The sequence below is a fragment of the Oxyura jamaicensis genome, chromosome 26 (genome assembly GCF_011077185.1).
Source record: "Oxyura jamaicensis isolate SHBP4307 breed ruddy duck chromosome 26, BPBGC_Ojam_1.0, whole genome shotgun sequence".
NCBI classification, from domain to species: Eukaryota; Metazoa; Chordata; class Aves; order Anseriformes; family Anatidae; genus Oxyura; species Oxyura jamaicensis.
The window spans coordinates 3,877,008-3,895,116 of NC_048918.1; the positions used below are offsets into that span (position 1 = coordinate 3,877,008).

Consider the following 18,109-nt stretch of genomic DNA (forward strand, 5'->3'; position numbering starts at 1 on the left):
GTGGGACGGCGTCTGGGTTCCTGCTGCCGCATGGCCTGGGGCCACCGGCGGATTGTCAGCCCCGAGAAGCTGAGGAAAGGCTGAATCGGGAGCTGGCATCGAAATCTGCCTCTCCTGAGCACAGCCGGTTGTAGAGGACAGACACATTCCGATAAAACCACTCGCAGCTTGCTGAAACACGCTGTTCTGGAGGTGGACAAAATGTACCTAACGCTGGGCAGGTTTTGCAGCTCCAACTCCAGCCAAGACGAGAGGCGCGCCTTCTCCAGCCCCAGCGATGCTCCGTGGTGAAAGGGACGCGCACAGCACAGGACACACCGCATCGCTGACCCTCCGGAGCTCTCCTTCATCGGGAAACGTTGCAGCAGAAGGAGCAGCCCCGCTCACACCCGACTGCTCATCTCATCCCCGTGGGGGATTCAGTTGCACTCGTTTATCCCGGTACCACGCTGCACTGAGGCTGTGCTGGCCACGCCAGCTCTTGCTGAAGGCCAGCTCGCAGTGAGAGCGGGGAGGTGGCGGTGCCAGCGCAGTGCGGGGCTGCCCCACGCCAGGGCTCGGCGCTCACCAGCCCCTTCTGGTTCTCTGAGGCCTCCCAGGGTCACCTCCTCCCATCGACGCCGCTCCAAAGCCAGAACTGGTGCTGAGTGATCCCAGGATGAGGCAGCACCTCCTCTCCCAGAGGCTCAGGGGGATTCGAACTCTCTCTGCAGCTCTTTGCCGATAGCTCTGCCTCGGTGATAATGGATCGCAGGCGGCTCCCAGGGGCTCCAGCGGAGAGTGCTAATGCAGCCCGTGCACATGTTTCCGAGTGTGCCCCTGCCTCCCTTGCTGCGGGAGGTATTAATGACAGCCTCCATTAGCGGGGCTGACGGATCCCCTTTCAGTACAACAGAAGGCTCTCAAGTGACTGTCAAAATACCCTGCGAAGAGGGGGAAAGATCAGGTCCCCGTGGGCCCTCCCCTAATTAAGGGCAGGGAGCAGGCCGAAGGATCAGGTGCAAAGTGCACGGCCGCGCTCGGGAGAAGTTCGGAGTCAGGCACAGAAGACAAGGGGTCAGTGCCCGAGGATGCCCCGGGGTGCACAGCACGACTCGGCACCACGGCCCCAGGTGTGCTCTCACAGCGCCAGGACCCCCGGCAGCGATCGATCGCAGCACGCAGGCGCTACCACAAGCAGGAGCACACCAAGCGGTTCTGGGAGGGTTGTTCGGTCCAGCCTCTAACCGCGAACAGACAGATCCTCAGCACTCGTAGAAATTGCTCTTACTCTCTCACTCTTCTTTGATGTGGACCATGCCTGGAGCCCTCCCTGGGTACCACCTTCCTCATTTTTACAAAGGAGTTAAAGCCCCGGCCATGCTGCAGCTGGATTCAAAGAGCCCCAAAGCCACGGCGCTTCTTGTCACCTCTTACAGAGCCCTGCCCAGCGTCCCAGCGGTCTGCACGGACCGTCCCCTTCTGAAAGGTCCCCGCGTGTGTCAGGTCCTCACAGCAACCACATCTGAGCGTGCAGGAGGCTGGAGAGGCGGAGGTAGTGGACACGAGGAAGCAAGGGAAGAAAATGATGTGCAAATCAGGAATCGGAGCAGGTGGGGAGCTCTGGGCTGAAAGAGGCGAGCTGCGAAGCCAGCTGCAGAAGTGGGGAACAAAGCTGTAGTTTATCCAGTAAATAATTAATCTAGAACTGATTAAATAATTCAAATCAGCTTAATTTTTACAAGTAACAGCTTTGCTCAGCCGCAGGGAAGGAAGCCGCGGGGGGAGGCAGTCACAGCAGCCCTCCTCTCCCTGCCCAGGACGGGGCTCCTGGAGGCGCTGACACCTGGAGAGGGGGGATGCGATTTGCTCCCACTCCAGCACAGCCCCCATATTTCACACAGCACCCTTCCCCTCTCCCTTTCAGATTTCTTTTAAAAGAGAGAGGAAAAATGAAACGAGGAGCTGGGCATGAAACGCCGGATCAAGCAGGAGGCTGCTGCTTGTCCCAGGGCGCTTACGATGGCGGCACAAACACACGAGGGGGAAGCAGCCGGGGGGTGGACGCAGGGAAACAATGAGGCAGTGTTAGCTGAAAGGCCGCGGGTTCAGGACACCGTTTGGGGCATGATTCTCGGTGACATCGAGTGATTTCATAGGGCTGACTCACTCCGGGGCAGCTGGCACAAGCCACACTCCGTCCCCAGACTGTCCCCTCTGGCACCCTGCGGCTGTCCCTGCTTTGGGGCAGGGTTTTCCTTCCCCAGCTGCGGCGTGCGCCAACCACCGGCCCTATTTTGGGGGTCTGTGCTGCGGGAGGTGTTTGACCACAACGTGAGCTGGTGGGGGCAGGCTGGGCTCTGCTCCCAGCACCGGCCACGTCCAGCCCAAGCAAGGTGAAAATCGAGGAGGATCTGGGTTGCTGTCTCCTCCCTTTAAAGCATGGGTAGCAAAATCTTATTCAGGCAGGGATGCAGAGGCCAGGTGGCTTTCCCAGCCCCCCAGAGCCACGAAGCAAACGCAGACCCGTCCCCGTGTTTGCTCAGGTGCACTTCAAGGGCCGCCAGCAGCGAGCGGGGCGCTGGATTTTTGCAAGCGGCGATGCTCAGCGCGTCCCACGGGACAGAAAGGCAGCCCTTGCCGCGGGGGGCGAGGAGCAGCCCGGCCTGCTTCGGGCAGGCAGATGGGCAGGGAGCGAGGGGAAGCGGCATCAGCTGCAGCGGGGGGAAGGCGCGCTCGCAGCCCGGCTCCTTACGGGGCCGTGCTGGGAGAGCACCAGGGAACGCGGGGCTCCTCGATGCCTTACTTCAGATGTCATCGTTAACAAAGGGGGGGGGGAAGTAAGATGCAAAACCCCCGCTGCATCTTTGCCAGAATTGTAAGGAAAGGGGGGCGCGCGCTGAAGCTGCTCCCGTGGTGTTTTTAGCCAGGAGGGCGCACACGGCCCAGCTGCGTCTGCCCAAGCTGGCTGCAGGGAGCAGGGGCTGCCCAGACAGCTCTGGTTTGGTTTTGTTTGCTTTTGAGAGATTTTGGAAATCAGGAGGCTGCGGAGGGGGCCCCTCTGCCTCCTGATGTGCCCTGCGGCACCAGAAATGCCTCGGTGCTCCTTTATCTCATCTTAGCTATTCAGATGCCTTTTACTCTGAAGAAAGGCAGGAAATGTCCCGGCAGGCGGGCACCTCGGGCACCTCACTGTGCACCCCCTGCTCCCCCAGCCCCCCCGGGAGCAGCAGCAGCGCTGCAGCGGGCGCAGCCTGCGGTGAGCCGGGTCCCCCCCAACCTCTCCAGAGCAGAGGAGCGTATCGGGGCAGGCAGGACACCCGCAGGCAGCCACAGCCTGCCTGGAGAGAGTCAACTCGAGATGACTTTTTGGCAAAATAACGTGAAGAAAGTCATTCTCCCTTCTCCCCCCAATATCCTGTATGCTTCTGGATTTTTTTAAACTGAAAAATAAGCTAAGAAAGCATTGGTTTTGGAGGAGGGAGGAAGAAGAGTGGATGGTAAGGGGAGGAGGAGGAATAATTTCCCAAGGAAAAGAGCTCCTTCAGACCTCTGCATTCCTACCACGAAAAGACAGCCTCGTGCTGGGCCCGTGGGGACGTGCAGCTGGACACGGGGTCCTCAGAGAGCCACAGAAGCCCGCAGACAATCGCTGTGTTTCTCTTGCAGGGCTGCTGTCCCCGCTCACCCATAGAGACGCGGCCACGGGGCCATAACCCGGCCGGAGGCGCAGGATGGGAGGCACCGCGGGATTTGTCTGCACGTCCCTGGCTGTCGTCACCTGCGTGGGTAAGAGCAGCCCCTGGCCCCTCTGGGCTGGAGCTGTCGTGGGGTGGCTGAGAGGGGCTCGGAGGTGCCAAGCGGGACACAACCTGGTGCACAAGATGCACGTGGTGCTTCGCTCACCGGGCACGAACCTCTCCACGCTCAGCTTTCGTGGCTGCGGCACTGCCTGTTCCTCCCAGGTGGCTTTTGTAGCCAGGGAACGTGTCCGTGTTCACCCAACTTCGTTGCCTTGGCTTTGCTCTGGCTTCTGCACAGGGATGAATTCTTCCTGCCAGCAGGGCTCGCTCGCAGTGAGGCTGCTTCCCCTCCTGGTTCTTCTAGGGATGCCTCTTCTGCCGTGCCCCGGCTGCAAAGATTCTCCCATTTGGGATCCACTGGGGATCGTTCCTGGATCTCAGGGAGTCTCAGGCTACGTTTTGAAGGTCCCCTTTCAGCAGGGAGATGTTTCATTTCAGACAACTGAGAATTAGATAATGTCTTCAAGCTAATTCATCATCCCAGGAAGAGACTACTTGGCTGTCCTTATAAATATCTAATTACCTTTTAATGTTCTGTGGGTCCCAGAGGAGGAAAAGGGAGGGGTGGCTGCCCTAGATCGGGAGGCAATTAGCCTGTTTGGAAATCACCCTGACCCAAATCTGGTAGAGGTGGCAAGACGGAGCTGGGCTCTCCCATTAACCAGCTGAGTTCGTACAACTTGCTCCCCGGCCAAGCTGAGCCCATAAAAAACAACTCGCTGCAAAACCCTGCGAGGGCTGTTTTCTCTTGACCCTTGGCTGATGATGCCGTGGATCTCGGGAACCAGCTGGGACAGAGAAATCCTCCCTGGAAAAATGAGTGAGGGACCAGGGACTGAATAATGGCAGCTCTAGATCAGGCTCAAGGAAACACTCTGGACTGGGGGAGACGGGACCCAAAAGCTCCAGGCTGGGTTGGTAACACCACCCGTGCCTCTGCTTATCACCAAAACAATGATTTCCTGAGGTGCTGTCCCTTTGCTCCTCAGAAGGTTTCTTTAAAAACAACCACTTTGATTTTGTGCACGTGTGTGTTCAGACTTCCTATAAAACCAATTAATCGCCCGGCTCCCTCACGTGCCCGGCTTCAGGCTGCGGTCAGCGTGCCGGAGCTAAGATGTGCTGCCTGGGCTGGGCAAAAGGATTGCTGCTGGCGCGCTCATCAACTGGAATACATCTTGGAAAACGTTCAGCTGAGACATTTCTCATTTCCTGGCCTCCAAAGGCAGCGTGGGGCTCGGCACACGGTGTTCAGCCTCCTGGCTACCCGGGCGTTCCAGCTCTGGCTGTCAGCATGTCCCAAATGCTAGGCATGAAAATGCAGAGCCACACGGCCAGAAACCCGCAGCTGGTCAGCCTCGGAGGCGCTCAGATCTCCACGATATCAGTTCTCAGCTCTTAACTATATCCTGAAGCTGTAAGTGCTCAGTTACTACGCTGGCCTGCCGGTTGTTCTGCATAACGGGGGAGATCCAGGCATTTCACCTCCAACGCCAGCCGGGCACCTTGGAGCTGTACACACAAAATTGTCCGGCCTCGTGGCATTGATTACATGTGAGAAAATCGATGCCTGGCTGCTGGAGCCCGCAGCCTTGGCAGGCAGAGAGGGACAGCAGAGGACAGCGGCGGGGTGCAGGCTCTGGGTGGAAGCAGAAGGGATGCTGAGCCTAAGGTGGCCTGAGTGGGAAAGAGCAGCCCACGAGAAGAGGCATGCGTGGGAGCGTCAGGAATACGCAGATTATTTGTTGAACAAGTAGGAATTATTTATTATATGCTACCAATTAATCTCAGGATGCAAAGCTTCTAACTCTTAATCCGTTCTCCACCACCCAACAGGGCACAATGAACACACCACGTTCTTATTAATTCTCCATTAACTCATGATTATTTTAAGTGCCGGTCAGCAGAGCGCGATTTCCAGCTGAGACCTGCTCAGCACCGCCTCTGCCGAACCAACGGAGAGATGATTTCCAGCTTCAGAAGCTTCTCCTTTGTGAATACAGCTATTTGAGAAGGAAAATGGCACCTACACGGATCTGGAGGGAATAAGACCTTCAAAAAAAAACCGCTTCTCTTATTCCAAAGAATGAGACGCAGGCTGCAGCCCCCCTCCCGGGGTGACAGCAGGGCCCAGCAGGCTGCTGCCTGCGTGGGGCTCCCTTGCAGCAGCTCATCCACGCTGGCAGGAGCAGAGAGCCCCGGTAATTGGGCAATGCTCGGACGCGAGGAGCAGACGCAGGCAGCAAACAGCTGCTCCGAACCCACCGAGCCAATTAGCCGGGCCCCTCTCCCGTCTCGCCCTCGTCTCCGCACGCAGGAGCAGCCGGAACACGAGACGAACCCCGGGAGCTACAGGTACGGGGCTGCTTCCCCCGAGCCCCGGCGAGCCGAGCTGGCCGCTCCCTGCTGGAAGTTCCTCTTGCATAAAACATCACACTGACTGCAGTCGCTTAATTTAACCGCCGAGCGTGCTGCGGACGGTAGGGAAGGAAACAGCTTGCTGGTTGGCACGGCAGTGTTAAGGCAGTTATTAATTCAATTACAGAGCACGGAAGGATCCTGGGGGCAGCTGAGCATCTCCAGGCTTATCGCTGCAGACCGAGGGGACGGTGCTGGGAAGCACAGAGCCTTGCGGTGGCTCCATCCCTGCGAGGGGACAGGCGCTTCTGCAGGTGCCGGGAACAGAACATCCTGGCAGCGATTATCTCGCTGGCTGTTTTTGCAGTCCAAGATTTCCAGGCGGCTTCTGCTTTGTTCTCGCCTCTTTGCATTATCATTTCCACGAAGCCTGCGTGGAAGGGAGCCTGCTAGGGTTTGCCTTTATCTGAGACGCAGAAGCTGTCACTGCGGACAGCCGGCACCTCCCAGGGAAACATCGTGCCAAAGGGTGGCCTGGGCACAGCACCCCAGAAAGCAGGCAGGTTTTTAGGTTCCTCTCCTGCCTCTGCCTGAGCCAGGCTCAAGATGAGAACCAAACCCATGTCCGAGCATGAAAGCAGCAGGTTGGAGTTGAACTGAGAGCTGCTGATGCTGCAGACGCAGGGATGGAGGGGGTCAGACTCCTGTGCAGGGAGTCAGCAGCAGAGCCGAGAGCTTGCTGCGAAGATCCAGACTTCCCTCTCTCCTCCCTTGTCCTGGAGGACAAAGGAGGAACCAGGCAGCCAAGGTCTGTGCCGAGCAGACAGCACCACGTCCTCGCTGCCAGGACCAACGAGGGCACCCAGGCATTCCCAGCTCCAGCCCCGGCTGTGCAGGGCTGTGCGAGAGGCGTGTGCCAGGCGCTCCTCCGTGCGCTCAGCTTCCAGCACGTCTGCTCCCTGTGGCACAGTGGAGCCGGCGCGAGATGCTCGGTGGGAAGCACACACGGTCTGCCCGAGCCCTGCTTGGGGCCGGGCTGCAGCGACAGATGGGCTGTGACTTGCACGTTGCTCCCTCTTTTATTCTGCATTTAGTTTGGATGCTGCCAGGGACACCCTCCAGAACCAAATGTGAGAATTTTTTAAAAAAAGCTCGGTTTTGCTCAGCCGGTCTCCCCTCCCTTGCAGTTTGGTGCCAAGCCCAGAGCAGCACCAGGACCTACGGGCCCGTGTTCGAGGAGCAGCCTGCCCACACCCTCTTTCCTGAAGGCTCAGCGGAAGAGAAAGTGACGATGGCTTGTCGAGCAAGAGCCAGTCCTCCTGCGACCTACAGGTGAGCTCACCTGCCCTCAGACACCGAGTCCGAACCCCTGTGTGGTTAAACACTGCGAGAACGGGTGTTTATAAGCTCCTGAGGAGATGCACTGGAGAAATGACTGTGGCTCTGGCAGGCTGGCACTGAAACAGAAAGGTAACAGGGTATGTCAAAACCAAAAACCATCCCATAAGGAGTCCTGGAGGTTTGGTTCACAGCGCAAAGCTTGGAAACGCATCTGAACCCAGCCCTAGGTGGCAACTTCCCAGCAGAGCTGCTCAGATAATGCTGAGACTGAAGCACTGGCACTGGGAGAGTTTTGCCCATCAGAGGGCTCCAGCCCAGTGGTCCCAGCAGAGATGGGGCTGCTCCCTGCTGAGGAATGCCCAAGCCATGGCCAAACCATCTCCCCTCTCTGTACCAGGACTAGGTGAGCTCTGCTTCATGTTCTCCACTTTTATACACAAAGATCACTACGTAGGAACCAGTCCCTTAGCTACACACGAGGTGCCATGCCCCCGGCTCCCAGACATAAATCTGACTCAAATCCCAACACCACGGCTGGAAAAAAACGAACAAGCACAGCTTCCAACAAGACACACGTGAGCACAGAGTTGCCATACTTATTTTCCCCTCTCACTTCTTTATGCACGCTCTTGGCAGGTGGAAGATGAACGGCACGGAGCTGAAGATGGAGCCCGATTCCCGTTACCGGCTGGTTGCAGGCGACCTGGTGATAAGCAACCCCGTAAAAGCCAAGGACGCTGGCTCCTACCAGTGCGTGGCGTCGAACTCCAGGGGCACGGTGGTGAGCAGGGAAGCCTCCCTCCGCTTTGGCTGTAAGTCCCGTGCTTGTCCCCACGAGGTGAATGAAATGCAGCCACGGAGACGCTGGGGGTGAAGCGAGCCCCCCGTGCCCCATTAATAAAGGCTGGACAGGAGCTCTCCTGTACGTGGTACCAGCACCAGCACCCGGAGAGGTCCCCAGGCGCTTCCCTTTGCCGAGGTGCCGTAGGAATCTGGTGTGCTAGAGTCAGGAATGTTTTCAGATCTCCCTCTGCAAGGCCACTGAAAAGATCGGCCTGCGGAGGGGGAGATAAAATAAAGGCCAGGTTTCACTTTGCATGTTTAGTTCTGCAGGAATTCTCTGCCGAAGAGCGAGACCCCGTGAAGATTACGGAAGGCTGGGGAGTGATGTTCGCCTGCAGCCCCCCTCCCCATTACCCAGGTAAGGGCTGCGGGTCCGGGGCCAGGGGAAGAGACGGGACAGAGCGAGCAGCTCCAGACAGGGGAATCGTTCCTTGGCTTCTGGGGGAATTTTAGGGAAGCAATTATTTTCAATTCAGACTCCGTAAAGCAACAAAGCAGAGAGAGGACTAAGCACGGGGAGAAAATAAGTGCCATCCAAGGAGCAGTTTCTGGGCTAGACAACAGCCTGCTTGGCTTAATCGCATCCGAGAGGACGCTGGCAACGTGTGCAGTTCGTTCCTTTCTCTGCTCCCCGCAGGCCTGTCCTACCGATGGCTTCTGAACGAGTTTCCCAACTTCATCCCAGCCGACGGGAGGCGTTTCGTCTCTCAGACCACGGGAAACCTTTACATTGCCAAGACGGAGGCTTCCGACCTGGGGAACTACTCGTGCTTCGCCACCAGCCACATCGACTTCATCACCAAGAGCGTTTTCAGCAAGTTCTCCCGGCTCAGCCTGGCGGCAGAGGGTCAGTGCTCTTGGATTATCCTAAGAGCACTGGGTGAAATGCAAAATGAACAAACCGCCTCAAAGCACGCGGGCTCCACGGGGCCCCAGGCACTCACCCACCAGGCTCTCAGGGGAGCTTAAGGGCTTATGAAAAGAGTAACTGGCTGGGGCTGGGGGACGCAGCCCTCTCTTATGGCTTCGCTGCTAGTGCTGCCATCAGGGGCTTGCTCTGTTTGCCTGTAAAGTAGAAACAGCACCGGGAACAGCCTGGGCAGGCTCGTGTACCCCTGAAACTGCCTTTGGTGACCTCGCAGAGCTAGAGAGGCCTCTTGGTCAGAGCAAAGGGAGTTAAGTAGGTAGGAAGTCAAGGAGAAATGGTCTTGAGGTGCTGTACATGGAGGTTTTTGGAGACCTTAGTAGAAGCTGTTTTAAAAGGAAAATGAAACTTAGCCTCTGCCCACCCATGAATTACCCGTACCCATGAAGGCTTTTCAAAGCAGCGAAACCTTGCAGCTATCTTTGCCCTCTAAGACCTCACACGTGCAATTTTGAAGTCATCCAGAACTCCTCAACGGTGCCTTCCTTTCACCAGATGCCAGGCAGTATGCGCCCAGCATAAAGGCCAGGTTTCCCGCAGACACCTACGCTCTGGCCGGGCAGATGGTGACTTTGGAGTGCTTTGCCTTTGGAAAGTGAGTGCAGCGTCCGCGTCGCTCAGGCTTGGGGAAGGGAGGGCGTCACAGACCCCCCAACTGTCACAGCCCCTCTCTGACGGATATAGACCAGGAGGGAGAATAGCAGGAGGGATGGAGGGGTGAAACCAAGCTGTCCTGCTGGCCGAGGCCCAGCTGGGCTGGGAGCTGGCTGACCGGGGATGGAGTCACAGCACGCTGCACAGCACGGGCAGCCTGCTGCACCAGACCGCAGGCCTGGGCTTCACCAGGTTTGCTTTCCCGTAGCCCCGTTCCTCGGATAAAGTGGAGGAAGCTGGATGGTTCGCAGGCCTCCAAGTGGATCTCCAGCGAGCCCCTCCTGCAGATCCAGGACGTTGGCTTTGAGGATGAAGGCACTTACGAGTGTGAGGCTGAAAACATCAAAGGGAGGGACACCTACCAGGGCCGCATCATCATTCAAGGTAACGCAGTCAAACCCCACGCCGTTCCAGGGCACGGCGAGATGGCCCAGGCAGCAGAGTGAACCTCTGGGAGAGGAACACCCACCCTTGACCCTGCCTCGTATCAGCCCCAACTAAACCCATCGCAGAGCCCTGACCAAGGCTATTGCAAGCATAGAGAGACCTCGTAACGTGGCCTAAAATAATTGTAGCAAAAACGAGGTAACCAGGGATGGGAGCACAGAGTTAGAAAAAGCAGACCTGGCTCTCACCCAAAGTCTCCTCCATGCCTGAGCTCTTTTCACGAGCATTAGTGCTTGGAGCTATTCATCAGACCTAGGCAAGCTGCAAACTTAATGTGGTTCTCCCAGGCCAAACCCGGTCTTTCCTGAAGGTCAGGAATGGCTGCGTTTATTCTTAGGAAGAGAAATCACACTATTCCTCCTCAGATCTGGATTCTGCCATAACTCTGTGCAGTCCACATGCACAGCAGCAGCCAGACCCATGGAGGGCTCAGCCTTGTATCGCTGCACAAAAGGCAAAGGCTGTTCCTATGGTGAAACGTGCCGTGATAAATACATCTGCCAGCGGAGATGACACAACGAGCATCCTTCTGCCCGCCTGGCACGGCGCGCCTCTCATCTGATCCTCTTGGCTCTGCCACCCTCTCTTGCTCCTTTGCAGCTCAGCCGGAGTGGCTGAAGGTGATCACGGACACGGAAGCCGACATCGGGTCCGACCTGCGCTGGAGCTGCGCGGCAGCTGGCAAACCCCGTCCGGCGGTGCGCTGGCTGCGGGACGGGCAGCCGCTCACCTCCCAGGTACCGCCACGGGCAGCAGCGGCTCCTCCGCGCGCCCCACGCCTCGCAGTCCTGACCCCGCTGCTCCACACTCAGAGCCCCTTCTGCCTCGCTGCAAATCCATCTCGAGCCCGGTTTCTCACCCCTCTTCCATGTGCCCCCGTGAGGCTGCAGAGCGATGGCATGGTCCTTACCCGCAGCAAGTTCCTCCTCCCGTCACTGCCATCCCAGCCATTGTTTCATGCAGCTGCAGGAGCTCGTGGCCAGTTCTCAGGGCGGATAAGAATCACCTCGGACTTGCCGTTGTATGACCTGCAAGTTGCTGCTCGGGCGCTCAGAAGTCTCAGCAGACAGCACAGCGATGCGTGGTGCTGGCTGGACACAAAACACGGCCCACGTTTTCTCCCACAGAAAACCAGGCTGGCTCCAAAGTGCCACCCGAGTCTGTAATGAAACTCAACCCTGAGCACACGAGGCTTGAGTTCCATTTCTGTTTTTCTCATCTAATGGGTTCGTCCTCTTGTTTGCACAGAACCGCATCGAAGTGAGCGGTGGAGAGCTGAGATTTTCCAAGCTAGTCCTGGAGGACTCTGGCATGTATCAGTGCGTGGCTGAGAACAAGCATGGCACAGTGTATGCAAGTGCTGAATTAACAGTGCAAGGTAATTTCTCATTCCCCAGTGCTCTGGGTTTCAATGGGACACTGAAGCATTTTAGATCTCTTCCTGATATACTCTGCTGGCAATCTCAGAGTGAGATAAGAGCAGACAAACACTGCTTCACTCGCCATTGAAATATTGCTGCTGGCTCAGCTCTACGACCCTTTAAAATTTGAATCTTGTGTAAGCTCAGTAATGCTGAAAGAGCACAAGGACATCTGTTTAGCTACAGAAAGTGTACAGGACAGACAGCAGCACGACCAGCTCCCTTCCAATACACAACCTTCCTCTTTTTGGGAGGAAAGATGTCAAAAAGAGCTCAGTATCCACCCAGCCTGCTTAGATGGATGGGGACTGGAACTGGGCTGAGGCCAAACTTGTTCCACGTGAGTCTAGCAGCTTAACTCCTCGTGGGCAGTAACACCAGAGACAAACTAAAGGCCCTAAACTGCAATTATTTAACATAAATGCATTGCAATGCACCAAATTAAGCCCAATTCCAGGAGGAGTTTCAGGCAAGGTGGGTGTCTGCACTTCCACCAGGTGATTTTGGTCGGGATACTGAAGGGAACATCCTCTACATTTTCAAAAGCAGCTGTTCTTGTGCCTCTCAAAGACCTTGCACTGGTTCGGGTCATACTGCCATCGCTCAGTACGACGCGTGCCACCCAACACCTGCCTTGGCAGGCGTTTGACAGCAGCCGGCAGCAGAGGAATCGCGCCTTCATCCCGCTCTCCAGATACTGCCATGCTTTGTTACCGAGCCATCTAACAACAAATCAATACCCAGCTACACGGCAGTTAAAATGCTTACAGAGCAGGGCTTTTCTAATCGTTCCTTAATCCTCTTTTTTCCCCCCATAGCCTTAGCACCAGATTTTAGACTAAACCCAGTGAAACGACTGATACCTGCAGCCCGAAGCGGGAAGGTCATCATCCCATGCCAGCCAAGAGCAGCACCAAAAGCCACTGTGCTCTGGACCAAAGGGACTGAACTTCTGATCAACAGTAGCAGGTAGCAGCACAGAGTACCCAGAAACCATAGCTCAAATCACTTGTTTTCTTGCCAGAAGACTGGACTCGATGATCCAAGTGTGCTGCTACAACATCCCTCACCACACACGCTCCGCTATTCTTCTGGTTCCTTCTTTAGAAAACCTCTTACATAGTACCTGTGGTCCTGTCTCTGTCATCATTTTGTCTAAAACCAACAAGAGCTGGGAAGCGTTTGGCAGGGGTACAGAGTGAACAGACATTTTAACCTTCCTTGTTGTGGTTCTTCTTCATTTCCAGGGTGACTATTACCACAGATGGCACCTTGATCCTGCAGAACATAAGCAAATCCGATGAGGGGAAGTATACCTGCTTTGCTGAGAATTTCATGGGCAAAGCCAACAGCACGGGAATCCTCTCCGTTCGAGGTAGAGTTGTTTGGCTTGGCTTGGGGTCAATCAGGCAGGAAATGCCTAAGAATGCCACAGTGTGAACTGAAACGTATTTCTCCTCTCTTTACACCCCCAAAAGCAGTACAGTACGCAGGGAATCAGAGACATTTCAGCCTGTCCCGCAGCAAACCTTCTGCCCGACCCACCAAATCACACCTACAGCAACTGGCCCTTGGGAAAAGCATTTCTATTTTCTATCCTCTCTAATCCCTTATCTTCCTCTTACAAAACTACAGCTAGCTCCCGTTAGAGAGGGACGACAACAATGTAGGAAGTGTTAGATCATTCGGACGCCCCACACCATTAACATAAATCTGGCCATTTGCAGCTAGCAGCCCTCCCTCCTCTTTCCCTGCAGATGCCACCAAAATCACGTTGGCACCATCCAGCGCCGACATCAACGTCGGTGAGAACCTTACCCTGCAATGCCACGCGTCCCACGATCCAACCATGGACTTGACTTTCACCTGGTCGCTAGATGATTTTCCCATTGACTTTGACAAGTCGGAGGGGCACTACCGGCGTGCCAGCGTGGTGAGCAGCAAGGGGAACCGTAGCACTAACAGCAGCCTCTTTGTTCGCACGTCAGGTGCTGGGTTGAGATCGGGCACGTTCAAATGCTTTCCCCACCATGTCTCCTCTTCCCCACGCAGAAGGAAGCTGTCGGGGACCTCACCATCCTCAACACCCAGCTGAAGCACTCGGGGCGGTACACGTGTACAGCCCAGACGGTCGTGGACAGCGCTTCGGAGTCAGCCACGCTGACTGTCAGAGGTAATTTCCCCACTCCTTGCAAGCCTGAAGTCACAGCACGGTGCTAGCAGAGATCGGCTTGCTCCTCCCTTGCAGTCACGTCGTGATCTCAATTTGAATTAGATGGCAAAGTCTTGTCAGCTTTAAAGGAACCAAAATTTGAGGTGATGCTTCCTGGGCTACAGAAAATAAAGGAGAAGAAGGCCTTGATTTTAATTTATGACTTGCAGAATACAAAGAGCAGTAAGCCTCCAAATCTCCGACACCTTAGTAACGCACACATCTGTCTCCACTATCCCAGGACCTCCAGGTCCCCCCGGGGGCGTGGTGGTGAGAGACATCGGTGACACCAGCGTCCAGCTGAGCTGGAGCCGCGGCTTTGACAACCACAGCCCCATCGCCAGGTACCTCATCGAGGCGCGGACCCTGCTCTCCAACAAGTGGAAGCAGATGCGCACCAGTAAGTGTCGCGGGGCAGCGGCTGCAGCCTGGCCCCCGCTGCTCGGGCTCAGGGACACCAGCTCCATGCCGAGTCCTTGCTCTGTGCTCGCACGCTGCCTACTCGCTCTATTCGCTCTCCTCCCGTGTTATTGGGTTACATAGATCCTGTGAATATTGAAGGCAACGCCGAGACAGCCCAGGTGGTGAACCTCATCCCTTGGATGGATTACGAGTTTCGGGTCTTAGCAAGCAACATTCTTGGAGTCGGGGAGCCAAGCTTACCCTCCAGCAAAATCCGTACCAAAGAAGCAGGTACGTGCAGATATGCTCAGAGGAGAAAAGGGGAATTGGAGGCACCTACCCTACCCGCCAGAGGGGAAGGCTGGCTTGCAACAAGCCTTGGTCCCCGGTAATTAGTCTTCTCCTTGAGTGCTCCTCGAGGTGAACCCACCGTGAAATTTTCTGTCTTTCTGCCCGTTTACACATCAAAGACAAAGCAGTGCCAGAACTGGCAGCCAGCCTCACCAGCCTCAGTTACAATATATTAAACCGTTATAAATCCCAGCTTCAAATACTGTACAGTCTGGGCAGTAAAGCTGAGAAGAGGAAAAGAGCCCCACTCTATATATCACAGAGCACAACTGTGCAAACACGAGATAAATTTCCCAGCTGTGCATGTTGATGCTATCTTCTGTAGCTCGAACACATAAGCAGAAGGGATGTAAGACCAGCAGGAGAAATGCTCTCAACGTAATTAATGCATATTAGCTCCTTTCTAATTTAAGCTCCCCCACATATTCCTGCTTTGGGGCTCGATTCTCATCCGCTCTTAGAAATGCTGCCTACAAATAAGCACGCCAGGGACTAGCCAGTGTTCCAGACCTCATTGCCACAGACATCTGAAATACTTAGAGCTAAAAAAGGAGGCCAGCACTTTTCTAATGAGCTGTCAAAGCCTGTCTGCTCCCTGTCTTTGTGCTCGTCTTCCCCACTCTCCTTTCTTTACCCAACCTGCGCTGTCTGCTTTTGTCCGGGGCCGTGACAGCACCCACTGTGGCACCATCTGGGCTCGGCGGCGGTGGAGGGGCTCCCAACGAGCTTATCATCAACTGGACGGTAAGTCAGCGCCGCTCCAGCCCCGGAGGCTGGGAGAGGGCCAGGGGGAGGAGCACGAGGCATTTCTCTGGGGAAATCAGTGCTGCAACACAACTGCCACGTGCGGCCGTGCCAAACGCTGTGCGCAGTGGCAGTCCCAAAGTCTTGCCCGTTTGGGATCTGCACAGCCACAGGAGCGGCTCCGCTCACGGCGGGTGTAAGCGAGCGCCCAGCCCCTTTCCACGCTCCTTTCTCCTTCCGACCCCTCACAGCCCACGCTACGGGACTACCAGAACGGGGACGGCTTCGGCTACATCTTGTCCTTTCGCAAGAAGGGCACCCAGGGGTGGCTCACCGCACGGGTGCCTCACGCAGAGTCCCTGCACTACGTGTACCACAACGAGAGCATCGGGCCCTACACCCCCTTCGAAGTGAAGATCAAAGCATACAACAGGAAAGGAGAGGGCCCGGAGAGCCTCACTGCCATCGTGTACTCTGCAGAAGAAGGTAAGGAGGGCTGAGGTGGCTCTGAGCTCACGGCGCTTCGCCCGATCAGCCACGGCGTCGGAGCTCAGCGGTGGGAGAGGCTTCTTTTGCTCAAAGAGCAGCTGGTAGCAAAGCAAAGCGTTTATCTCGTACTTCAAGTACCCAGATAGATGTTTCCCTCAGCACACCGCTGAGTGTACACCGAGAGCAGACAGATCTTCACAGCCTGCAGCTGTGGGTCTCCTTGACCTACTAAGTCCCTAAATCCCCTCCCTGTTCTTTGCTCCGTACACATAATACCAGCTGTCAGGCTGCGAGTCATCAGTGCTGCAGGCGAATCCCTCCTTTCAGCACGGTGAATACGCTGCCCTGAGGTGGAAGGAGGATTTTATTCCCTTTTGTCTTTTTCAGAACCCAAAGTGGCTCCGTTCAGAGTTACGGCCAAGGCTGTTCTGTCCTCAGAAATGGACGTGTCCTGGGAGCCGGTGGAGCAGGGAGACATGACCGGGGTGCTTCTGGGCTACGAGGTGCGAGACTGCCCTGGGAACGAGGGATGCTGAGAGGCACAGGGGAGAGCCCAGCAAGGGAAATTCCCCCGGGCTAAGCAAGATGAAAGGAAACAGCGTTTTGTTTCCAAAGGGGGATAATGACAGCGTGAGGCTCTTACGGGTCACTGCCAGTACTCCTAAGGGTACCTGCCTTTGCTCACAGGCTGGAACCTCACCGCTGGGCACACGCTAGGTGAAATGCTCAGAAATAAACACCAAAGGTGTCCAGCACTGGTCTCGAATGGAGATTTGCAGATACCTCTACCCTTACTGAATGCTTTTCTGTTTAGATCCGGTACTGGAAGGATGGGGACAAGGAGGAGGCAGCTGACAGAGTGCGAACAGCCGGGCTGGTCACATCAGCTCACGTAACTGGCCTAAACCCCAACACGAAATACCACGTCTCGGTCAGAGCTTACAACCGTGCTGGGACCGGGCCCCCCAGCCCCTCTACCAACGTCACGACCACGAAGCCACGTGAGTGAGCCCTGACCACCTCCGGCCTGAGCATCCTACTCCCCCGGGCAGCCGTTTCCTCCGGTGCACCCCCAGCAATCAACAAATCGATTAGCTTTTACCTCTCAGTGCCCTAAAGCCATTTCAGCTAGTCAATACAACAGTTCCTGAACGTCCTCAGATCAGCCTCGTGGTCTGCGCACTGCTTACTTGAAAAGATCCGTGCTCAGAGTCACAGTCATAAAGAAATACCTTGAGCCCTGCAGGGAGAAAACACCATTTGTTACCAACAGCACCTGGAAAAAAATATATATATACACCGTGTTTTTCCTTCTCCTCTCCAATATTGTACTGTTTGCTGGGATACTTCCCATTGCACCAACCAGGGCGGTGCCACCAGCCTTATCAATTAGAGTCCCAGGAGATTCACGCAGGCAGCACAAGCTGCTCCTCACCCCCTGCCTTGCTGAATCTGTCTCGTTTTGTGTCTCTTAGCACCGAGGAGGCCACCTGGCAACATCTCCTGGACTTTTTCGGGGTCTACGGTCAGCATCAAGTGGGACCCCGTGGTGGCACACGCGGACGAGTCTGCGGTTACGGGGTACAAGGTACCGGCAGCACGCGGCTGGCCTCTTACACGTGGCCCCGAGGGAATCGCGGTGAACACAAACTCAGACCCGCTTCTCCCAACAGATGCTCTACCGGCAGGACTCCCACTCCGCTCCCACGCTGTACCTGGCCAGCAAGAGCCGGATCGACATCCCGGTCCCTGAAGACTTCACTCACGCCTTCGTGCAGATCCGGGTGACGGGGCCCGGGGGAGACGGGATCCCCGCCGAAGTTCACATCCTCCGGAACAGTGGTACGTAGGCTGGTTACAGGGTGCTTCACAGACCACCAAAAAACAAGCCCAGTTGGTCTGCAGGACCACCTGCCTGCAGACGATGATCTCCTGCCACGGCTTTTTGACAAGCGATGACTTTGTCACCGCTCCTCCCCTACACAACCAACGCAGCCCGATGTTATTTTAAAATCCCCCTTTCCCTTCCAGGAGCACAGGGGAACACCTTGCCCTGGTGTTCTGTGTCGAATCTCTGGAACTGGTCCGTGGTTCCCTTTTGCTGTTCACTTAAAGGAACTTCAGAAGTGCCCCTCTCCAG

General features: G+C 56.0%; 1 protein-coding gene across 1 annotated transcript in view; it reads left to right on the forward strand.

Annotated features, from left to right (window-relative positions):
• CNTN2 (contactin 2) overlaps positions 1–18,109 on the forward strand; it is a 29,813-nt gene that overhangs the window by 6,584 nt on the left and 5,120 nt on the right. The window contains exons 2-22 of the mRNA XM_035346953.1: positions 3,649–3,768; positions 7,328–7,472; positions 8,118–8,293; positions 8,587–8,682; positions 8,962–9,171; positions 9,745–9,844; positions 10,112–10,287; positions 10,951–11,087; positions 11,599–11,728; positions 12,590–12,740; positions 13,019–13,146; positions 13,529–13,704; positions 13,824–13,944; positions 14,225–14,383; positions 14,527–14,676; positions 15,410–15,480; positions 15,732–15,966; positions 16,357–16,472; positions 16,784–16,970; positions 17,445–17,557; positions 17,643–17,811. Of these exons, the coding sequence (XP_035202844.1) occupies positions 3,714–3,768; positions 7,328–7,472; positions 8,118–8,293; positions 8,587–8,682; positions 8,962–9,171; positions 9,745–9,844; positions 10,112–10,287; positions 10,951–11,087; positions 11,599–11,728; positions 12,590–12,740; positions 13,019–13,146; positions 13,529–13,704; positions 13,824–13,944; positions 14,225–14,383; positions 14,527–14,676; positions 15,410–15,480; positions 15,732–15,966; positions 16,357–16,472; positions 16,784–16,970; positions 17,445–17,557; positions 17,643–17,811 (3,001 nt within the window). The 5' untranslated portion in view covers positions 3,649–3,713. The remainder of the gene's footprint in view (positions 1–3,648; positions 3,769–7,327; positions 7,473–8,117; positions 8,294–8,586; positions 8,683–8,961; positions 9,172–9,744; positions 9,845–10,111; positions 10,288–10,950; positions 11,088–11,598; positions 11,729–12,589; positions 12,741–13,018; positions 13,147–13,528; positions 13,705–13,823; positions 13,945–14,224; positions 14,384–14,526; positions 14,677–15,409; positions 15,481–15,731; positions 15,967–16,356; positions 16,473–16,783; positions 16,971–17,444; positions 17,558–17,642; positions 17,812–18,109) is intronic.